At 40.2% G+C, this 21715-nt stretch overlaps 1 protein-coding gene across 13 annotated transcripts in view; it reads right to left on the bottom strand.

Annotated features, from left to right (window-relative positions):
• The window catches only part of CTNNA3 (catenin alpha 3), a 528228-nt gene that overhangs the window by 478642 nt on the left and 27871 nt on the right, over nucleotides 1–21715 (bottom strand). For all 13 annotated transcript variants that reach the window (XR_014511016.1, XR_014511017.1, XR_014511018.1 and 10 more), the window contains one exon: nucleotides 21176–21295. Coding sequence is in view for 10 of the 13 variants with exons in the window: in XM_083439958.1 (XP_083296084.1) it covers nucleotides 21176–21295 (120 nt within the window). In the remaining 3 variants the exon portion in view is untranslated. The remainder of the gene's footprint in view (nucleotides 1–21175; nucleotides 21296–21715) is intronic.

Genomic DNA, 21715 nt, shown 5'->3' with positions numbered 1-21715 from the left:
CCAATAGATGCATTTCTGTACACTTTGGTTGGAGAACTGCACTGTCATGGTTTTAGCACTCCACACTAGGACAGGGGGAAATTAAATTGAGTTTGTATTTTAAGGCAAGTCTTCCAAATTTGCACTTTCCAACACTACAAAACTAAAATACAGCCATATTTTGGAATTCACACTTGAATTTTGTAATGCAGTTCTGCAGCCAAGTGAAAATAACACACAATAATACATTATACCGGGGGGGGGGGGATGTGTATATTTGGAAAAGTTCATACAAAAATGCTGATTAATTTTCTCAATGGTTTAAAACCACCTACACACACCACCTGATGTGGAAATGTGGAGAACTGAAGCTAAGACTAGAAAATGAAGACTTGAGAGAAACAGAAATTGACAGATTCCACCATCTCTACTCCCAGCTCAAACTGGAATTTCCATAGTTTGAACACACACACCTAGACACAAAGCTGTCTGAAATTGAGATTAAACTTTGAAGACCTTTCCCTCCACCTTCAAGGGTAAGGCAGCTGGCTACTAGACAAGAGAACCTTTATTTGCCTTGTGTGCCTTCCTGGGGCTTTTAAACTCAGAAGCCAGGGGATAAGCCCAAATAAGCATATAAAATAGGCCATAGGAATTCTAATAGAAACTCTGCAGAATGTCATCTGCACATTTTCTCCTTTGACTTCTATTAATGAAAATTTCCCATCAAAAACCATCAAACCAAGACTCCATCGGAAGAAGTGATGCTACTAAATTAAAAGAGAGTCTCAAATATGTACCTGCTTGCAAGGCCACAAGTCCTGGTCTATATTTACTTTATAAAGTTAGGTAGGGTGAGCTCTGATTAATATATCAAAGGTTGACAGGACGCCAAGCTATCAGTCTCCTTAAACAGAAAGGGGGTAATCACACATCATGACACCAGGATCTAAAAAAATGCACTGGGCGAATTAAGGAGCATTGCTTTCATTTAAAATAAAGGAAGTCTAGTTAAAAAAGATTGGTGTAAACAAGACGACTTCATAATAAATAATGTTCAACGTTTATACAAACATAACAGAAACCCTTCCTTTGATAACTGACATTCCACTGGACTCTCAGGTAGGGGGGAAAGTATTTTACCGAAGGTCATGGGGAACAGGTCCAGGTCCTTCTTTTTACAATGAACTAAGCTGAGAAAAAAAGAGCAGAACAGCTTGATTCCTTTGGCAAAAATACCTTCAACAGGCTCTCTGGTTTTGTTTCGGAGCCTACAGCTTTCCCACTGGATACTCAGCAGTTTGTAGCTATCCTGCTGTGTTAATTGATAGAGTAACAAGAACCACCTGTCAGCAGACTCAACTGTTTCTTAACACCCACTGGGTCTGAACACATCTCTGCAGTACAAACAAGGCTAACAGGGTTTGTTGCCAGTCACACAGTTGTGAGAAAAGATGTGTTTCAAGTCAACAGGGAGTTCACCCCCTATGGCCCTGAATGTTTGCTATCCCATATCACAATGACACCATTAAGAAATGTGAAGTATGCACACAAGCAACCAACAAGAAACCAGAATTCAGAATGACACTTATTGACATTTATTAGCATGCAGATTATATTTGAAATTTTTCAATCAAATAGTCCCAGGGCACAAGCGTAGGTGCAATTCCAACAGCTGGTAAATTAAGTATAAAAAATATGCTGTCAGATTAGAGTAGCTAACATTTGGAGATATAAATTAACCACTGCAACTTTTAGAATGTTCAAAAGTCTTGCAAAATAGAGGTGATTATTGGTGCAATCATGTAACCTTATGAACACGTACAGTATACCTTATCAAATGCAGTGACAAGCACTGCATCTGACTTCGAAACAACTTCCATTCACAGTGAACTTTATAGAGTCTTGTCTTTCACCAAACGTTAAAGTGTGGCTTGACATGCTCTTTAACTTCAGAATGATCACAGATGATGAGGACTCATGCACTGAAAATGTTTCAAGTGCATATATCGTTTTAACAATGGAAATTAGGTTTTCAGAACTGTCATTCTGTCAGGAATATTTTACAGTGACAGCAGAATCACCTCTAATCTGATCTGCTAAGAGAGCTGCCTGAGGTTGGAAATCTGATTCACTGAAAGAGCTACAGAAGGGTGCACCTTTCTTTAGTATTGTTCACATGCACACACATGCAAGAATATGAGTATATAGCAAGACAACCATAAAGGCACTTGACATGGAAAAGCTTACACTTCAGTTTGAAACATAATAATAACAGAGGCAAGTATCAAAATAACTGAAAAGCAACATATTGGTTTTTTGACCAAAATGGTTTTTTATAGACAATTGAGTTTCTTAAAAATAATAATAAACAACTGTAGAGGTACATGGTGCTTAACAACAAGTCTGTGACCAGAAACTTTTAATCACAAAAAATAATCTTTAACATCCAGCCTGAGGAAGAGTTCTGTCCAAATCAAAGCTGGCGTGCTACATACTGGTTCACCTTAATAATGTATATTGCTTTACTGACTCAGTGGATTCTATTTTAATGGAACAACACAGCATTTTGATCATGCAGATGGGTTTCTTTTGTTCCCCAGCAATCAAATGGACATTTTGTTTGTCAGAAGCTGATGCCGCAATTCTGAGAAGCTCTGCAAAATGCCAATAACCTCCAGCAGTAGAAGGGGGCAGATAAAAAATAATAAGTAGGAAGCTGTGCGTATATTAAAAAAATAGATATATATTCAGTGTCAGGAACTGGCTGGGTGTGGTGTCACAGCCTCAGCAAAACAAAACCCAACTTTAAAATTTCAGCTATCTAGTTCCAAAGCTTGATAAATCATGTAAAAACAGACATCTCATTCTAAAATGTCATTTTTGTAACTTTACTTATTGCTAATAGAACAGCTGGGGTTTATATGCCCTATGGCTATCTATGCCATATGCTAAGCATTACCAATGTCAAGTTCCCCCTCTCCCCCCACACACTTAAGACATGTTAAGTAACTAATGCTGTTGAATAAGCGAATGTTCAAATGTGTGGGGAAATGATAACATATTTTTTGAACATTTCAGTTTGGGACCATCAGTAGCCCAGTTCAGATTCTGCAATAACTTTTTGTGGAAATACATGTTGGTGTCAAATATAGCTATGCCACCTGCTAATGGCATTCATTATACAAAGAAACACCATGTGCTCCATTTGTTATATAAATAAACATTTACATAATCTCAGTATTTCTGTAGGGCTGTTAAATTGTAATTAAATTGATTACATACATTTTCATATTACCCAAACCCTTGTTATGGATGTTCTTTTGTGTATATGGGGGGAACTGTGAGATAATACAATACATACCTGAGGAAATAAAAATGTCTTTTTTTGTACCTGGAATTTTGCCTGAAAGGATAGAATCCAATGCTTAATTGAAATAGGAATAATAATGTTACAAAGGTTGCCACCCACAATCTCTGCTGAGCGGTAGCAAGATTCCATAGGGTTCCAGGCACTTACCCAGAAATATAATTTATTTTACACCTATTTACACCTAAAGCCTTCAGTGGATATGGCATAGAACGTTACACCCCACAAGTGTCCCTCATGGCCACTCATAGCTTCAGCAAGCTTGGTTCCAAAGCAGCTGCCAGTCATAGCCCATGGTCTCTCGGTGCTGGCTCCTCCAGCCAATGCCGCATGAAGTTCTTCTCACTTCCTGCTTCTCCTACCCACAAAACCCCTTGCTAAGCAGTTCTTCTCTTCTGCCTGCTTGCACTCCTTCTCCCCATTATTCCAAGCCTAGTTTTAAAAGGTGACAAATTTCCTGTAACCTACACAATCACTCAGCATAACCTTAGCAACCTTCATTGGCACAAGCCCAAGGATTTCCCTGTGATAGGCCATCAACACCTTTTCTGATGCTTGGAAAGCATGCTCCCTGGAAAGGGAGCTAAGCCTGTGTTTTTCCACTGGCTTGGAATCTTCCCCATACTCCAAATATCAGCTTAATATTACCCCTTTATTAATTTATAACATTCACTAGTTCTAGCAGTTGTGGGTGCCCCTGCATCCCCAAAACTTTGTTACCCCAGATCTGTAACAAAACAGCAATAATAATGCATATAATATATACTACAAGGTCTGGGAAAAACCCATTACTTTCCAAAATACATACAAACCAGTAATCAGAGTAAGCATTTCACCATCTCCTAATCTCTCCCTATGCTCTTTGAGCAACTAACAAACAAATCAAGTTTTCATATGCTACCATATATCATTCCCTTTTGCAGGAACACACGAGGACCAAAATAGCTGAATAAAGACAAAGGAGCATGCCTTTAACCCACAGAGCAACCAATTTAAATTGCCCTTGCATTTATCAACTGAAGCTGTTGGCTGCAATCCTACAGATGAGGTCCAATGCATAGTAGGAAGGAGGAGAGCACAAGAACTGCCCTGCTGGATCAGACCAGCAATGGTCCATCTAGCCCAGTATTATATTTCCAACAGTGGTCAGTCAGATGCTTCCAGAGATGCCCACAAGCAGCGTATGAAGGCAGTGGCCCTCCCCTAATGTTTGTCCGTGCTTTTATTGCTATTGGGAGGTACACTGGACATGAAGGTTAAAGGTAAAGGTAAAGGTACCCCTGCCCGTACGGGCCAGTCTTGACAGACTCTAGGGTTGTGCGCCCATCTCACTGAAGAGGCCGGGGGCCGGCGCTGTCCGGAGACACTTCCGGGTCACGTGGCCAGCGTGACATCGCTGCTCTGGCGAGCCAGAGCCGCACACAGAAACGCCGTTTACCTTCCCGCTAGTAAGCGGTCCCTATTTATCTACTTGCACCCGGAAGTGCTTTCGAACTGCTAGGTTGGCAGGCGCTGGGACCAAACAATGGGAGCGTACCCCGCCGCGGGGATTCGAACCGCCAACCTTTCGATCGGCAAGCCCTAAGCGCTGAGGCTTTTACCCACAGCGCCACCCGCGTCCCTGAAGGTTACATGAAGGTTACATTTAGCTAATATCAACTGATAGACCTATCAGCCAAGAATTTGTCCAATAACCTTTTAAACAGTTCAAAGTCAGTCAAATTCACATCAGTAGATTGGACTGTTGTTGGGTTGTTGTTTGCTCCTTGTGTAAAGGAGAGAAAGACATGCTTTGGCATTTTGCCATCATAGTTTAGAAAGTTGAGCAAGCAAGAAAGACTGACAGATGAAATTTAGAAAGTCCCAACCAAAGAAGAATGGATAACCAAGATGATGGACTATGCCAAAATGGCAAAAATGACCGTGAAGATCAGACACATAGATGATAAGAAATTTAATGAAGAGTGGAGGGAAATTATAAAGTACCCTAAAGATCACTGAAGATATTTTAAAACGTTAGCAGGATTGTTATAACACTTATAATGCAGTAAGGTTAAAGTTAAAAGTGGACATAAAATGAATCTGAAAAATGTAATTAGATGCAGTAGAAAGAACAGATAAATAATGGAAACCAGGGGTGCAGTGGGGGGAAGTCCGGGGATTCATATAATCCCAGATGTGTAAAAAAATTGAAAATGATTTATATATAAATAACACTGTTAACAAATGAAAAATAAAATATAAAAAGACACATGAAATTTAGATAGAAGAAAGAGTTGTTTGGTTGTAGGAGGCATCTTCTCAAAACTGTTCTTATAAATAGCTCAGAATGATTGCAAGACACTAAGAAAGAATCTGCATGTTAGAGCTAAGAGAACAAATATTGTGATAATATAAAGAGAAAGGAAGACATGAGGATGGATCAGCTGTGCACAGAAGATGTTCCCAGTTTAGGATGATTTTTTTAATTACACATTTCCTGTGTAGGAGACAACAGGATCACAAGTGCTCATCTATTTAGCAATGCATACAAGCACTGGAGAAAGTGCAACCAGTCCCAACACATTCAAAAGGACTATCCTATACACACTTTCTTGGGAGTAAGTCCCAGTGAATGCAATTAGGCTTACTTCTGAGTAATCATGCACAGAATTGTGCTATAAGCAGATATATGGGGCAAAAAACCAACTGTTCAGTGCTTTATTTTTCTTCATAAAATTTTCCATCTCAGAAGTACAAGTAAAATAAATATGCCAAAATAGATCACTATCTGTGGCATAAAAAATTGTTCTGGCACAAACTCAAGTTTTCCCTATGCAAATTAGCCAATTCAAAATTTTCCAGAAAAAAACTCACATCACTGGATATTTAGTATTCCGCTGTGTGTGTTTACCCATATTTACAAGGCATTTCCTAAACAGAATTTCAGTAATGCAAAGAACTACCAGTAGAATTGTTCCCCCATGTGCACACACAAGGGCATGGGATTGAGGAGGAAATAACAGACATGATGGGTGAAAAATGGCCACAACTTTATTCGATTCCAAAGAAGCAAAGTTGGCATGTCATGGGGCTTAGGTCTATTCATTAGGCCAACTATTTCCTCCTGGACCGTTTGCAGGGTTCACCAAAAGTAGGAACTTCACCTGATGGGTTTGGGGTCCACCACAGCATGAACTGGAGCTGGTATCCCCATCAGGCAACCTATTGGAGGCACTGTGACACATTAGCCCCCAAGCTGGGCTTTTGGACAATTTACTCTAGATAAGGTTTACATTATGAATACTGGGTTCATGTTTTCCATTGAAACTGGAGAATACAGATAGATTAAAGGTAATGCTTGAACCAAATCATTCAGTTATTTATGCAGTTCTAAATGCTAAATCTCTGTCCTCCACCATTCTGTCAGAGGAACCTGGTATTTTATTATGACCAAATCCTTTTAAAAAATTAATATTCACATGGGAGCAGACCATCTATGGTGTTTTAAAAAAGAATGCTTTAATTGCAATGTTCATATATGAGTCAGAGAATGGATTACATTTATGGATTACATTTTCCATTTATGGGGGGAAATGTAGGATAAATTAAGATATTCTGCTCTAGGTGACTGACCATCTGGAAAAAGAAAATATATGTTTTAGAATATTCCCCCTTTATATTTAGTTTACAGTGGTACCTCGGGTTACAGACACTTCAGGTTACAGACTTCACTAACCCAGAAATAGTACCTCGGGTTAAGAATTTTGCTTCAGGATGAGAACAGAAATCGCGCGGTGGCGGCACGATGGCAGTAGGAGGCCCCATTAGCTAAAGTGGTACCTCAGGTTAAGAACAATTTCAGGTTCAGAACGGACCTCCAGAACAAATTAAGTTCTTAACCCAAGGTACCAATGCATTGCAGTCACTAAATCAAGATATGAACATATTTTCTATTGATAAGATAAAGGCTCTTTCCCTCCTTTATCCTTCTGAAAAGGCCATGCTAAAGATACTGTATGTGACACATCTACTATTTGAGGCTTACCACCTTTAAAAGTCATATGCTGTTTGTGTACCACAGTAAATCAAGCATGAACACAGCATGTCAGTCACACTTCATCTTATTATACAGCCTGTCTTCTTACTACCATGGGCAACTTCAAATAGATTTTCAATAGTCACATTCAAGGGGAATTAATTTTACAGTGAGTAAAAAATATCTGAATGGAACCAATATGCTTTTTAAAAAATCAACTCTCTAAAAGGTGTTTGAGAGGGTTTTTTTAAGGCAACTGGTTTTGGACATAAAACTAAGGTAAACTTTAATGGGTTCAGTGATGCATTTCAGTCATCACTACTTTGAACATTAGCATAGGTATAGTAATGCCATTGATACGGTCTCTCATGTAGGCCAAAATAACATTCTCTTGATAGTTTGTTGTGTGTACCCCATAAGGTAATGACGAGTCTTAATTGTTCTGCAGCTTCGAGTATCTTGCCACAACAATGTCAAAAAAGGAGTGTGATTTAGAGAAAACAGAAGGCAATTACATCCCTCTCTTTCAGACCAAGGGCTTGGTTTCTCATAAGCACTCATAGATCTTGCCATCTTGCTCGTCCTACACATTCCATTGCTATTGTTTACAGGGGTTTATATGCTAGATGTGTATGCCAAAGGGAACATGTCACTTCGCTTAATAATAATAAAAGAGTAACCTATGCTGATAACATTGAACTAGTTGTTATGAAGTATAAAAAGGGAAATAACCACAGTAAGTGCTCCTGTAATACACACATACACTGAAATCTTTTCCATCCCCACTGGAATCTGAAAGACTGAAGCTTTTTTGACTGAACAAGCATTAATAGCTGGGAGCAATCAACACTGAACAAACATGAAACATCACAGGTCTGGGTAATCAATGGCCCTTCAGATGTCGTTGGACTCCATCTCCATTGATCCTAGACCATTGGCCATACTAGCAGAGGCTGATGAGAGTTGCATTCCAATAATATCTGAAGGGCCACAGGCACCGCACTTCTGCTCATAAACACAGCTACAAACCTGTGAAAGAAAATGCGGATTCTGTATGAGAGAGAGAGAGATGCTGGGAATGAGACAAAAGGCCAAAGATTTACTGAGAATACAATCTGCTGTGCTCCCTCTGCCACACACAACTCCTTTCCTGATTCATTTCTCATATTCTGATAAGCAGCTTCTACCTCCCTTTTCTTTCTTAAACATGTCTCATCATCTAAATTCTGGATGCAAGGGGACTGCCAGGTAACCTGGCATGACAATGTAGAACTGTACTCTCTTGCCTTGAGCCCATGACAAAATTCATCATCGCAGGGGGTGCGGGGCAGGGGGGAGTAGTATGGCACTGGGCTTGCTCATCCTGAAGAGCACACAGATATAGCAGATTAGAAAAATATTGATAATGTAATTGCAATCATATTGAATTATATTCCTAATTTAATAGCAGTTGTACATCTTCCTACTCCAGGTTAGCATCCAAGAGGCCAATATAGTTATATTTTTAGTAGTATATTAGGAGGGGAGCAGAAGTTTACTAGTAAATCCCTAGGTGGTCTCCAGTAGATCCTCAAGGGTTTCTGATTCCCAATGGCTTAATAGCAACTACTGTTCAACAGCGACTCTACTCCTTCCTTCCTTCCTTCCTTCCTTCCTTCCTTCCTTCCGGGGTGAATGCTAAAAGTGGTGCAGCGGACTCCTTCCACAGTTTTGGTCGTTGGCCTATGGGGTCCCTCAGGGTTTGGTTCTGTCCCCCATGCTATTTAACATTTACATGAAACAACTGGGAGACATTGTCTGGAGTTTCAGGGTTCAGTGTCAACTAGTATGCTGATGACACCCAGCTCTAATAATAATAATAATAATTTATTATTTATACCCCACCCATCTGGCTGGGCCTCCCCAGCCACTCTGGGCAGCTTCCATAGAAACCAAAAATACACTAAAATATCACACGTTAAAAACTTCCCTGAACAGGGCTGCCTTAAGATGTCTTCTGAATGTCAGGTAGTTGTTTATCGCTTTGACATCTTGTGGGAGGGCGTTCCACAGGGCGGGCGCCACTACCGAGAAGGCCCTCTGCCTGGTTCCCTGTAGCTTTGCTTCTCGCAATGAGGGAACCGCCAGAAGGCCCTCAGCGCTGGACCTCAGCGTCCGGGCAGAACGTTGGGGGTGGAGACGCTCCTTCAGGTATATTGGACTGAGGCCGTTTAGGGCTTTAAAGGTCAGCACCAACACTTTGAATTGTGCTCGGAAACGTACTGGGAGCCAATGTAGGTCTTTCAAGACCGGTGTTATATGGTCTCGGCGGCCGCCCCCAGTCACCAATCTAGCTGCCGCATTCTGGATTAGTTGTAGTTTCCTTTCCTTTCCTCTAGTTCTCCTTTCCACCTAAATCCAAGGAAGCTGCCTTTGTGACTGGTGTCTGTCATCAGTAAAAGATTGGATGAGGGTGAAGAAATTGAAACTTAATCCAGCCAAGACAGATGGTCAGTTGGGAGACAGAACAGGGAATAGAGATTCAGCCAGTGCTGGATGGAGTAACATTCCCCGCTTTTTAGCACTCAATCGGAGCAAACTTAGGTTTTCTTTGGAGCGACATCTGCTCCGATTTAGCACTAAAGAGCGGGTTTTCCCTGGGAAAGGAGCAGAGCAAGAGGAAAACCACTTAGACCCATGCTTTCTAGGCCCAGGGCAAGCAGAAGTGGATGATCCCTGAATCCTTTGCATTTGGGGTTCTAAAAAAAGAACAAAGAAGATCTGACAAGCTGTGTAATATTTTTAAGTTTTTTCTTTCTTTCTTCAATAAAATTGCAAAAGATCCCTCAAACCACCTCTGGTATACTGTATACAGAAAATGGTTTGTAGTTACCTTTCCGTCCACAGCAACTAATCAAAAGATTTACATTACTTCTTTCTATCCTCCCTATACAGACGAATAACTTTCATTAGGAAAACTGAGACTGGACACACATATGGATTCTTTCAGAGTTGTGTGCATCATTTCAGATACAACCAATTTATCCTAAATCCCCCCTCCCCACTCTGGGTCTCAAATTCAGTACTCCAAAGTCACTTAAAAAGCCAGGCACAACTTAGCATTTTTTTCAAGAGCACTTATTTGCCCTGGGTTGATACTCATACAGTTGTTGTTGTTTTATATTTTTATGTTGAGAAATAATTACAAGTAATGCCCTTAAAATTGCTTTTTTTGCAATTTAACCTTGAATGTTAGCCCATGTCCTGGTGTGCCCTGTGAACACTATTCATTCCTGTCCATCCCAGCCACTAACATCATCCCCCTGAAAGCACTCTGAAATTATGCCTCCGGCAAGAGCAGACTGAGAATAAGTTAACATCATTGTTGCTTTACAGGTGAGCTAATGCTTCCCAGCTACATAAAATTTCCCATTGCTTGAGTCATGCGTCAGTGCTCTGGGAAGAGCAGTAGATAATAGTATCTATTTTTAAAAAACTTATACTGCTTACTAAAACAAAAGACCTATAAGTAGTTTACAAATTAGTAAATAAAATAATAAATACTATGCTTTTCCTGAAAAGGTCCACTGGTGAATTTTCCCAGTGTTTTCTGGATTGATCATTGGATTCTGGGCACCTGTTAGCCACAAAACTAAAAGGCTGCAGAATTTCAAATCACTTTTTAGGGTGTCTATTGATTATTAAGAGGAAGAGAAGATGAACAGGGAAGGGAAAAACCTGAGCTGGTCAATAAGTTTGAAAACACTGGTTTCATGATCATTTAATCCAAAAAGTATATAAGGAAAGGATTTGGTTAATGGTTTTAAAAAGTGGTAGCTGGCTTACCAACTTCAGACCTATCATATCATCAGAAAAAAACAGTGAACTCTGACATAAATACAACTGCTAGTCATGCCTGTGCACAGCCCAAGTTCCTGCTAAACAATTTCTCTGAGTGTTTGCCAATACAAAATAACTATAAGAAATATTAAGAAGCATAAACACAATACTTGGTGCTGACCTCTGAGACCTTTTTATTTCCCAAATCACTCCAAACACAGAGCTATTTTATTCTGGTCTCAAGGACACAATCAATTTCAACTAGAGCATACACCACACTCCATAAAGTTTTCCTATTGATCTGCAAAACATGGGGATGCCAGGTACCCATGGCACCCTATTGGTTAAACTTTGCCCAAGGGAAGCCTGTAGCTGATAAATTCTCCCTCAGCAGTAGGGCTAACTGCAATTAATAGAAATTACTACACAAGGTTTGGGGTGATATAGATTATTTCTGCAGAAGAAAAACAACATAAATATAAAGCATTGCTTGATATATCATCTTTATTACTTTTATTTCCAGGGTGGCTGGGTGTTTTAAAGAATTCTTATTAGTGCTGGGGATTATAAAAGAAGGGGAAATGCCTCACTGCCCTTTTTAACCATCTGATTCTTAAGACTTTCCTCTCCCCAAAAGATAGACTTTTCCCCATTTTCCCAGTGCAGAGGGCTAGTCAAAAAATGAAATAGCATGTAAAGTCAATAGCATACCCACCCACCAAGGAATTTTGCCACATTTAAAACAGAAAGTATCATGGTGGAGCACATCTTTTGCATGCTCAATGATACCCAATTACAACAAATGAAACCTTGGCACCGTCTTCCCTGTAATTTTTTCACAGCACATCATAGATCTGCTAGTGGTAAACAAAGCCAGTGCTCACATTTAAAATATGTGAGCAGCTTAGACCCTTACAACTGCAAAAAAACCACAAACCCATAATTCTCCATTGGTTAACAATTTAGAATATTTCTATTGTGACATGGAAAACTTTTCTATATTTGTCCATAAGCGAAATGCTGTCAATAGGAAATATGCACATTCTGATTTCACACAACAGCTATTTATTAATACAGTCTGAAGCTATTGTTCAGGATGCTTGTTGTATTTCTTTTCATTACCAAACATGCATAAAGGACTGCAACAGCAACAGAAGCTGACATGACAAGATCCACATGGCATGCATTTCTTTGAATACTGCAACCAACTGCCCTAAATTGTTTGGTGAGGGAAAAAATATACAAACTGAATCATTGGCATATAGAATTTTAAGAATAAATATTAGTCGCAACATCCTGAATTTGCATAAATTCTGAATGAGATTTCATGGTGGTGCTCAGGACACCGCAGTTCATGGTGGCAGTGCAGGCTCAAAGCAGCTGGGTGCTATAGCAGTTGGATTTGCCTTTGCATTTAGAAATGCACAAGGCAGAACTATTTAGTGTTGCCTTTCTTGCCTCATACCAGATACGATAATAGATGTGGCAGGGATGTTACAAGTCTTTGCTTCCATTGCAACAGTTCTCAGGAATAGGGATAATAAATATTTTTATTATTTATATGCCACCCATCTGACTGGGTTACTCTGGGCGGCTTCCAGCAAACTATAAAAACACAATAAAACATCAAATATGTAACACTTCTCTATACAGGGCTGCCTTCAGGTGTCATATAGTTGTTTATCTGTTTGACATCTGATGGGAAGGCGTTCCACAGGCTGGGAGTCACTACCAAGAAGGCCCTCTGCTTGGTTCCCTGTAACTTCACTTCTCGCAGTGAGGGAACTGCCAAAGGGCCCTAGGAGCTGGATCTCAGTGTACAGGCTGAACGATGGGGATGGAGATGCTCCTTCAAGTATACAGGGCTGAGGCAGCTTAGGGCTTTAAAAGTCAGCACCAACACTTTGAATTATGCTCGGAAATATACTGGGAGCCAATATAGATCCTTCAGTCTTCTGTGCCCGTCCATGCCACATTTTACATAAAATGCCACCAGATGATATTTGCTCCTTAAATAGACTATTCAGTAGTGATGATTTTAAAACAAACATGCTTTCCTCAAGAGTGGGAGGGAGGGTGCTGACTATATGAGAAAGAGCTTTGGGATCTGCCCCATCAATGTGGCTGCTTCATTTATACACCATCCCAAAGCATGTGGGATTGCATCATGGAAAAGTTGTTGCCCTGCAACTGTGTTCGTATGTGAAACCCACCAAATTTATACATTTCAAAAGGGATTAAAGTCAAATGTCATCCCTAGTTTCTGAGGATATGTGTCTCCAGCCACGTATAGGCAATCAAAAGCAGCACAAGATCAATATATGGGTGATGTTTCCTTGGCCAGCCTTCAGAATTGGTATGTGGATTGGTTCTATGTGCACATTGGTTGGCAATGTGTGGAGGGCAGCAGGCAAGATTCCCTTTCTATGCATTGATGTTACAGTTTTAGAACAACTGAATAATAATTTGGTGATTCCTGAACTCTTGTGTGAATTTAAATCATCCATGTATCTAATCTCTACGACTGCAGACTAAAAAGCATAAGTCTTTAAAACTGCTAGCTTTCTGGCAGCTTGCAGTGAAAATTTTAAGGTTTTGATAAAAGCAGATACACAATAGTCTTTCACAATGTATTTAGAGACCGAAGCAGAAGCAATGCATTTTAAAAGACAATGTATCTTTTATTTCTTATCGAAGTCAGAATGTGAATGTCCTAAAGTTTATATTAAAAAAGACTGAACACTGAACTGTGAAAGTCCTCCAGAAATCCAGGTTTTTTGTTTTACTAAAGAGCCTCAGAGTACTAGAGAAAAATGTTTTTAAACACAATGGCATTTCTCTTCTCGGAGAATTTTAAAGATCCAAAACTAGATTCAGTTGGATGTTAGGTGTGTCAGAAGAAGAGCATTGACTTCCTCCATATTCAGTGATTATGTGAAAAAGCTAACAGTTTTTGGAAGATGGTAGCCAACACAAAGAATGTTCATTTACCATTTGGACTCAATAATTTTTCTGCTTAATTATGTGAAGCAAGTTATCCCTGAGAAATTATATGATCTAGTCCTAAATCTATCTGTGGCAGCAAAAGAATGCAAGTACCCCACTGAAAATAGTCTCTCCCCTATACAGCATAAACGGGGGGGAAGGTGGGTAATTATAGGGAGACAGAAGGAGGTGGGTTTCATTTCTGAGGCTTAAGGCTGGCCTGAAGTCTCATGAAACACAAGTTAGCTCAAATGGCATAACAAAACTTCAAGAAAGAGGTTGGAAATGGACCTTTATCTTTCCACAGAGCTGTTGGATTTGGGGCATTTTGGGGAGACCAAAGCTGTTGGACTTTGGTTGGTCAACCTCCATAGAGACCAGGATTTTTTTAACGCCTGCCATCATTGACTATTGGGTGTGTTATGTTTTCTACCTTCCTTATATTGCTTCTTTTTGTCCTGGTGAACATAATCTCTATCTGGCTAAATCTGGTCCAATGGCTTATGCTTGGCAGTTTTATTTGTCACAAATTTGGTACATAGAACAGTGTAAATTTGGAAGAGGCACTTTAGACTGGAGAGTATAGGAAAGCACCTCAGAACTTCATCCCTTATTAGGTAAAGGACAGATGAAAACATGTCTGAGAAGTATTGGAGTTAGTTTGCTATTTGTTCTTTTATTGTTTTATTTGTTCTTTTATTCTTTTATCCATGGTTTGTTAGCAGACTTTCTGAGGTGGTCTTGTTCAGGTTTTCCCATTAATATATTAATGGAAGATGGAGCCATGTGAGTGCCTAGAAGTCACAGGTTTTCCACCAAATGCAAAGTTACACAAGTAATGTCAATGTGGCTAAAGCATATATAATGCCACTAGTGTACAGTACAGTCGTACCTCCGTTTACGTGACCTTCTGGTTACATAAACTTCGGGATGTGCGCGCAGCAAACCCAGAAGTATTTTACCAAGTTTCACCGCACGCGCATGCGCAGAAGCAGCCTGCACATGCACAAAAGCAGTCCGCAGGATCTGACTGGACCTCCAGAATGAATCCTGTCCACAACCAGAGGTACCACTGTATATACTGTAAATAGTTTTTTGCAAGGGAGGAGAGACACAGACAGGGGGGCACATCTTTAAATTTTCCTGAAGGCCTTCCAGTAGTAGGGGAGACTGCCTCTATGCCTTCCTTTATTTCTACAACCAAAGGCAAGGGTTGGAGAAGACTTCCTTTTCTTACTGAGCTTTCAAATATTCTCCAAAGGTTGGAAGTAGCAGATCAACAATACCATAAAAACAGAAACTATTTGTTCAGGTACTTTCAAAAAGAAGTCTAACCTGAAAATCTGGCTCCAGGGGCTGGCATTTATCCTTTAAACCTTCCCTCTTTCTGTTTTCACATTTATAGTTTTATCATCTTTTGCCTAACATTTTTGACAGTCCTTTTTTAGACTAGATTTCTCCTCTGACTTTCTTATCTGGGTGCTAAATATTGTAAGGCCAGGCATCAAAAGATGGCATGATACTTTGGACAGCTTCACCTATAGCATAGCTCCAGGCATCCTTCAGCAGTGAAAAGAAAGCCAATCATACTAGAGGAATGAAAGACCCATTGTGTAAGGTTCAGTGCAGATAGCAAGAGAAAAATATGTTGGAAATTATTCTATTAAGTCTACTGAAACAATACTGAATACAAAACTTCCCAGAACATTGATTGGTGTGGGATGCACATGTAATTTAAGAGCATTATCTGAATTGACACTCAAATATTTTTCTGCTTAAGAAGCAAGACTGACGAAAATGCATGTCATGTTTAAAATGGTTAAGTGCCAATGGTTAAGTGCCAAGATCCCTGAAATCTTGCTACCACTCAGTGGAGATTGGGGTGGGCAGTAACAGCAGACTTTCCTTGTGGCATCTTCCTCTTTTTAAGCTTAAGTCTCAGAATTGTATACAATGATGGTTTTCATTTAGCAGAAAGCAGGTCTGCTCCTGAAATTCAGCACGTCACCAGTTCCCTGAAACCAGTTCTAAGGATTCTCTGGAGGAGAAAGGAATATGACATGGAGGGGTGCAATAGGTACGGCAAAAATCAATACTCAACTTCTAAAAGTGGAAATTCTTTTTCCAAAGTGAAAGTCACCACTGGATACAAACCTCTTGGCATAACTGAGGTCTCCAACTCCCCATCCTCAAGGGGAAAAGGTTGTGGCTAAGACAGACACCTTGGAATGGACTTGCCTTTAGAGTCAGCCTTAGATAGCCCTGCCTTCTTGGGAATTCCAGCATCAGAGGAGCTCACGATGCAAGCACCTCTGCAGCCTGAAGAGGTCACAGCGCTCTCAGTGAACTCCAAGGACTCCCGCCCAGAGGAAGAATAATAATGGGAGAGCAGAACAGGACTCTACTGTCCCATCTGGCCATGGTAGGGAACCTATGTTCTCCATACATTATTGGACCCTAACTCAAATCAGTCTCAGCCAGCATGGCCAACGGTCAAGGATTATGGAAGTTGTAGCCCAACAAAATCTGAAGGGCCACTGGTTCCCAAACCCTATGTCCCCACTGTGCCCTTGATGAATTGGACCAAGTGCTTATTGTACAACAGATACAAATTGTGTGCACCAAAAGACTGATAGTCTTGCTCCATCTTCTGGAAACTGGAAACATGACTTTGCACACCCAAATATGTCTAAGAATTTCTATTGAACTGATATGTTTTTGTCTGACAGTTTTTTATCTGCACAAAGAGGTGGTCACGACATATTCTTATTTGCCTTAAAATAGCACTATTTAAATAATTCATGATCAATTAAAAATCTTTCTGTACAGACAAATTAAAAGCTCTTTTATCGCATATTATTAGCCTCAGGGTATACAATCAAAATCAAACAACTACCTTAACATCTACATTAGAGTGGGGTGGTATTTTTACATTTTTAAAGCTCTGTTGTCAGCTATTATGTCACTATATAATCAGAGATATCTAAGCAGAAACAAAACTTCCTTTGAATTTGAACCAGCAGTGCCACAGGCACACCAAAGGCACTACCAACATTAAAAACATTACTGTTTTAACCAAATACCTAGTTTGACAAATGTACTGCTGAAACAGGTCATAATATTAAAGATATGATGACCTTATAACCCCTCTGTTTTTCTAATTGACTAATTAGCTAAAACAAATTTAAGATTATATTGCCTTCCACTATTATCACAGCAAGGGCCAGGAAAAGTATTTTTAGTCCACCCGTCAACATATGATCCAGGGCAGCACCCAATACAATAAAGCATCAAAACAAGCAGTAAAATAATGCTACAATAAAACAAATCCAGCTCAATTTATAAAAGCAAGATAAAAATACAGCATATCATTAAGATCACTCAGGGAGTCACAATTTACCCACCCCCTATTGCAAAACTGACAAAATTCCTAGTACAGTTTTAAGGACCAGGTAGAATGTGATTCTAAAAACATGCAATTACAACAAGGCCTCTTACAGATATAAAGATCTAGAGTGAACATCAGGTACTGTTACTTCATAATCATTTTTAATGCTTTATTGATATACAGAATGTTGTACAATCTACATCTAAATATTGTCTTCACAACTGAGCAGCAGAGGGGAAAACCTGCCCAAGTCTACCTCTGAAAAGCTAGAAAAGTTTTCCAGATCTAGCTCCCCAACTCCATCCCCTGGGCTGTGGGGCTCCTAACTACCAATGCAGAACAGCAAAAGCCTCATGCAAGTTGTCCTAAATGATTGTACTTTTATCAATGTCAGTGACAATGAACCAATTTTTAAAAATTCAGCACTGCTTGTCTACAACTACATCAGTGTTCTGCTTCATGCACAAATGATGCAGGAGAATCCTGTTTGTGTTAAAAGAAGCTTGAATAAGATTGTTAATAACTAGCAATTTCAATTAAAAACAAATGAAGTAAGGATACCAGAAGATTAAATATTTAATTGATTAACCAGCTTTATTAAAAAAAAATGCTTATATTGCTCCTAAGAATTCAAATATTATTTATTCAACAAAGCAACAACTTACATACAATTAATAAATGAGCTGCACCACTCATGGTTGAGATGTCACAAAAGGCCAACTTTTATATTTTATTTTTCATTTCCTTTTACATTAAAACAAAGAACAAAAAATACTTTCTAACAATAAGCAAGTGTGCCCTTAATCCTTGGCTTCAACTATTAAAATCTGCCCTCACCAAATAAACCTTTTAAAGGTTGCAGCTTACAGTATCTGATGCTAAACCACCAATCAGAAGAAATAAATGCTGTCAAAACAAATGGAGATATGCTTGAAAATACTGCCACCTACTGGCAGTAAAAAAACACAACATGATAAAAAGGAAGTCTTTCCGAGCATTCACGTGATCTTTTGGCATCAAAAGACCAGACAGTTCCCCCCCCCCCACTACACACACACACAGACACACCTATTTAATCTGAATTTACCTTTGCCATAGAAAATATGATCCATAACATCATAAAATATGTGTATTTGTAAATACTGTACAGTGTGGATGAACCTGGTATCTCATCTCAGACTTTGAATATGTTCACATTACTGCTTACTCTGCATCCAGTGCACTCCCACTGGTAGTTTTTGAAGTGGCATTCACACAACGTTAGCTGCAATCCATATCAATCCCGTACTGCAGTTTCTTGACAAAGAAAACTGGATGTGAAATGAACAGTAATGTGAACATTTGATGAGTGTGCATATGCAGATGGCTGCTTCAGTCCTGGAGGGGTTACAGGGGGGTCATGCACACTGGGTGAAGACACCCCCACCCACTCTCTGATATGAACAACATTCTTCAAATGCAGCTTGAAATGTAGCAGGGGGGAAATGACCTTGCTGCTAATGTGACAGGTTTTGCATGTCGCTTCTTTTTTAGGAGGGCTAGAGACTAAGGGAGGAATTTGATGCTGTGCTAATTTGATGGTTCTGTCAGCACACACATTTCTGTTTGCCTGATGGAATGATCTCTCAATCCCCTTCCCCCATTTGCTATTCTGGGGGTTCTTAAAGGTGAAGGTAAAGGGACCCCTGACCGTTAGGTCCAGTGGCGGACGACTCTGGGGTTGCAGCACTCATCTCGCTTTATTGGCCAAGGGAGCCGGCGTACAGCTTCCAGGTCATGTGGCCAGCATGACCAAGCTGCTTCTGGCGAGCCAGAGCAGTGCACGGAAACGCCGTTTACCTTCCCGCCGGAGCAGTACCTATTTATCTACTTGCACTTTGACGTGCTTTCAAACTGCTAGGATGACAGGAGCAGGAACCGAGCAACGGGAGCTCACCCCGTAGTGGGGATTCAAACCGCTGACCTTCTGATTGGCAAGCCTAAGGCTCTATGGTTTAACCCACAGCGCCACCCGCATCCCATCCTGGGGGTTCTTACTTCAATCCAAATAGATCTGGATGGCATGGATGAGAGGGGCAAGTCCCCATGCACTGCTGCCTGCTAGTGCAACTACTTAGCTGAATCAAGCCCTTACTTTTTAAAGAGAAAAAAGAAAGGCCAGCATCTGGGCATCTGTCCAGGGTGCCAATGAATGCCTTCACAGGCACCAGGGCACCCTTGGGTGTCAGGTTGGTGATCCCCGGGTTGGCTACCCCTGTTCTACATAATGTGTAATTAGAGTTTAGAACAATTGCTAGAAGGCACTGAGCCTGATGAATAATTGACCGTTTATTGATATGGAAGAAATGTAGAAGAGAAATCTAGTGGTTTAAAACAAAGCTGTTGAATTTTATTCCTCAGAGCACCAAGTAGTCCTCAAAAGTTTTTTTGTTTAGAAAAGAGGAAAGGATAGAATAGAGATAGTTGTATCACTCCTGGAAATAAAAGTGCTGGGAAAGGTCTGTATTTTAGGGTTTTTTCAATTGAGTACCTGGGTTCAAAGTAATTCAACAAAGCTCTGTCACAAGAGACTAGGGCCCTGCAAGACTTGACATCTTTCCGCAGGGCCTGCAAGACAGAGCTGTTCCACCAGGCCTTTGGTCAGGGTGCAGCCTGACTCCCTCCTTTGGCAATCTTTACAAAACTTTAGTTTATGGTTGCCATCAATTTTGAATTTGATCTTAATTAATTTTTTATAATGTTTTATAATGTTGCACTATTTTAGTGTTGTTAGCCGCCCTGAGCCCGGCTTTGGCTGGGGAGGGTGGGATATAAATAAAATTTATTATTATTATTATTATTTACTTACACCCTGGTTTTCTACAGGAGTATCCAAAGCAGCTTAGAAGAATACTATGTAGCTCAGCTGGTGGTAAGACTTCTGTCAGCAGAACAGGGAGGGAAACAATTTTTAGCAATTTCCCCCTCTGCAGTCCTCCACAGTCCTCCTCCATCTGCTCTGGAGGGCCCCTCAACCCTCTGGAGCAGACCTAAGGGGCATGGGAGCTGCAAGGGCAGGGAAAATAACCAAATCAGATCTCTGGGTTCCTCCTCCATCCCTTGGAAGCAATCAAAAATAAACTGCTTGAAATAAACTGAGAAGCTCCTTCTCTAGTCTGGACAATGGGTGTTTCACTCCAGTCTTCTCTTTGTCTAATTAGCTAGATCTGCTTTCCTAACTGTCAGTCATTGCTATCATATCATTCATTGGCTAAACACATTGAAAGGTGAGCACAAGCTACTTTTCCACAAAACAAATGGGAAGAATAGTACAGTGGTCTCTGTTGTGAATGTGTCTGTCCTATGGATTCTGGGCTGTACCCTATATTTTTGTCCTGGCATTAAGAAAACAAACCTCAGTGAAATATGGGGGGGGGGGGAGGAATGTGATAATTTTCAGTTTTTAAACCATTGCAAACAGCCTCAGTTTACACCTATATAAGACATAGTGGGTAATAATTGAAATAAACAGAAGTTGCATGTGATAGCAACATTTACGTACTTGGGTTTGAGATCAGTTGAAAATTGGTGATCCAAATGTACAAGCACATATGATTGGGCTACTAAAGTTACTTACCTGTTGTCGTTTGAATGCCAAATGGTCCAGCTTTTTCAACTCTTTCTGGAGGTTTTTATATGTTTTCTGCAGTTCAGATTTACTAGATGCATTTTGAAGACACACAAATGTCCTTTGAACCTATGGCCAAACAAGGAGGGGGGGTTAAATATTATTATTAAATCTTCCATGCTTAATTAGGAATAGGCTCAGAAAGAATAAGCTAAATTGGGATCTATTTGCTTTGACACCAGGTCTAGCCACACTATTGGGAACATGACGGTGCCTCTTGGTGGCTTCCCCTCTGTACCCTCAACCCAAACAGGAGCTGCCCCTCACTGGAGCACCTGGTATGGTCTGTCCCTTTTCTCCAAAAGTTACCTGTTAGTGGCAAGAAAGATATTAGGTGGTGGTAGCACCACTGTGAGTATCAAGATCACTGGGAAATTTAGTTCTCTGGGTTTCTGTTGCTGTTTTCCAGGTGAAATGGAAGAGAACAGCTGCATTGGTGAGGATAACTAAACTGGGGCTGGGTCCAAACTAACTGAGCTTGAATTTCAG

Source organism: Podarcis tiliguerta (assembly GCF_965153285.1).
Source record: "Podarcis tiliguerta genome assembly, chromosome: 5".
Taxonomy (NCBI): domain Eukaryota; kingdom Metazoa; phylum Chordata; class Lepidosauria; order Squamata; family Lacertidae; genus Podarcis; species Podarcis tiliguerta.
This window is presented reverse-complemented; position numbering and strand designations above follow the sequence as displayed.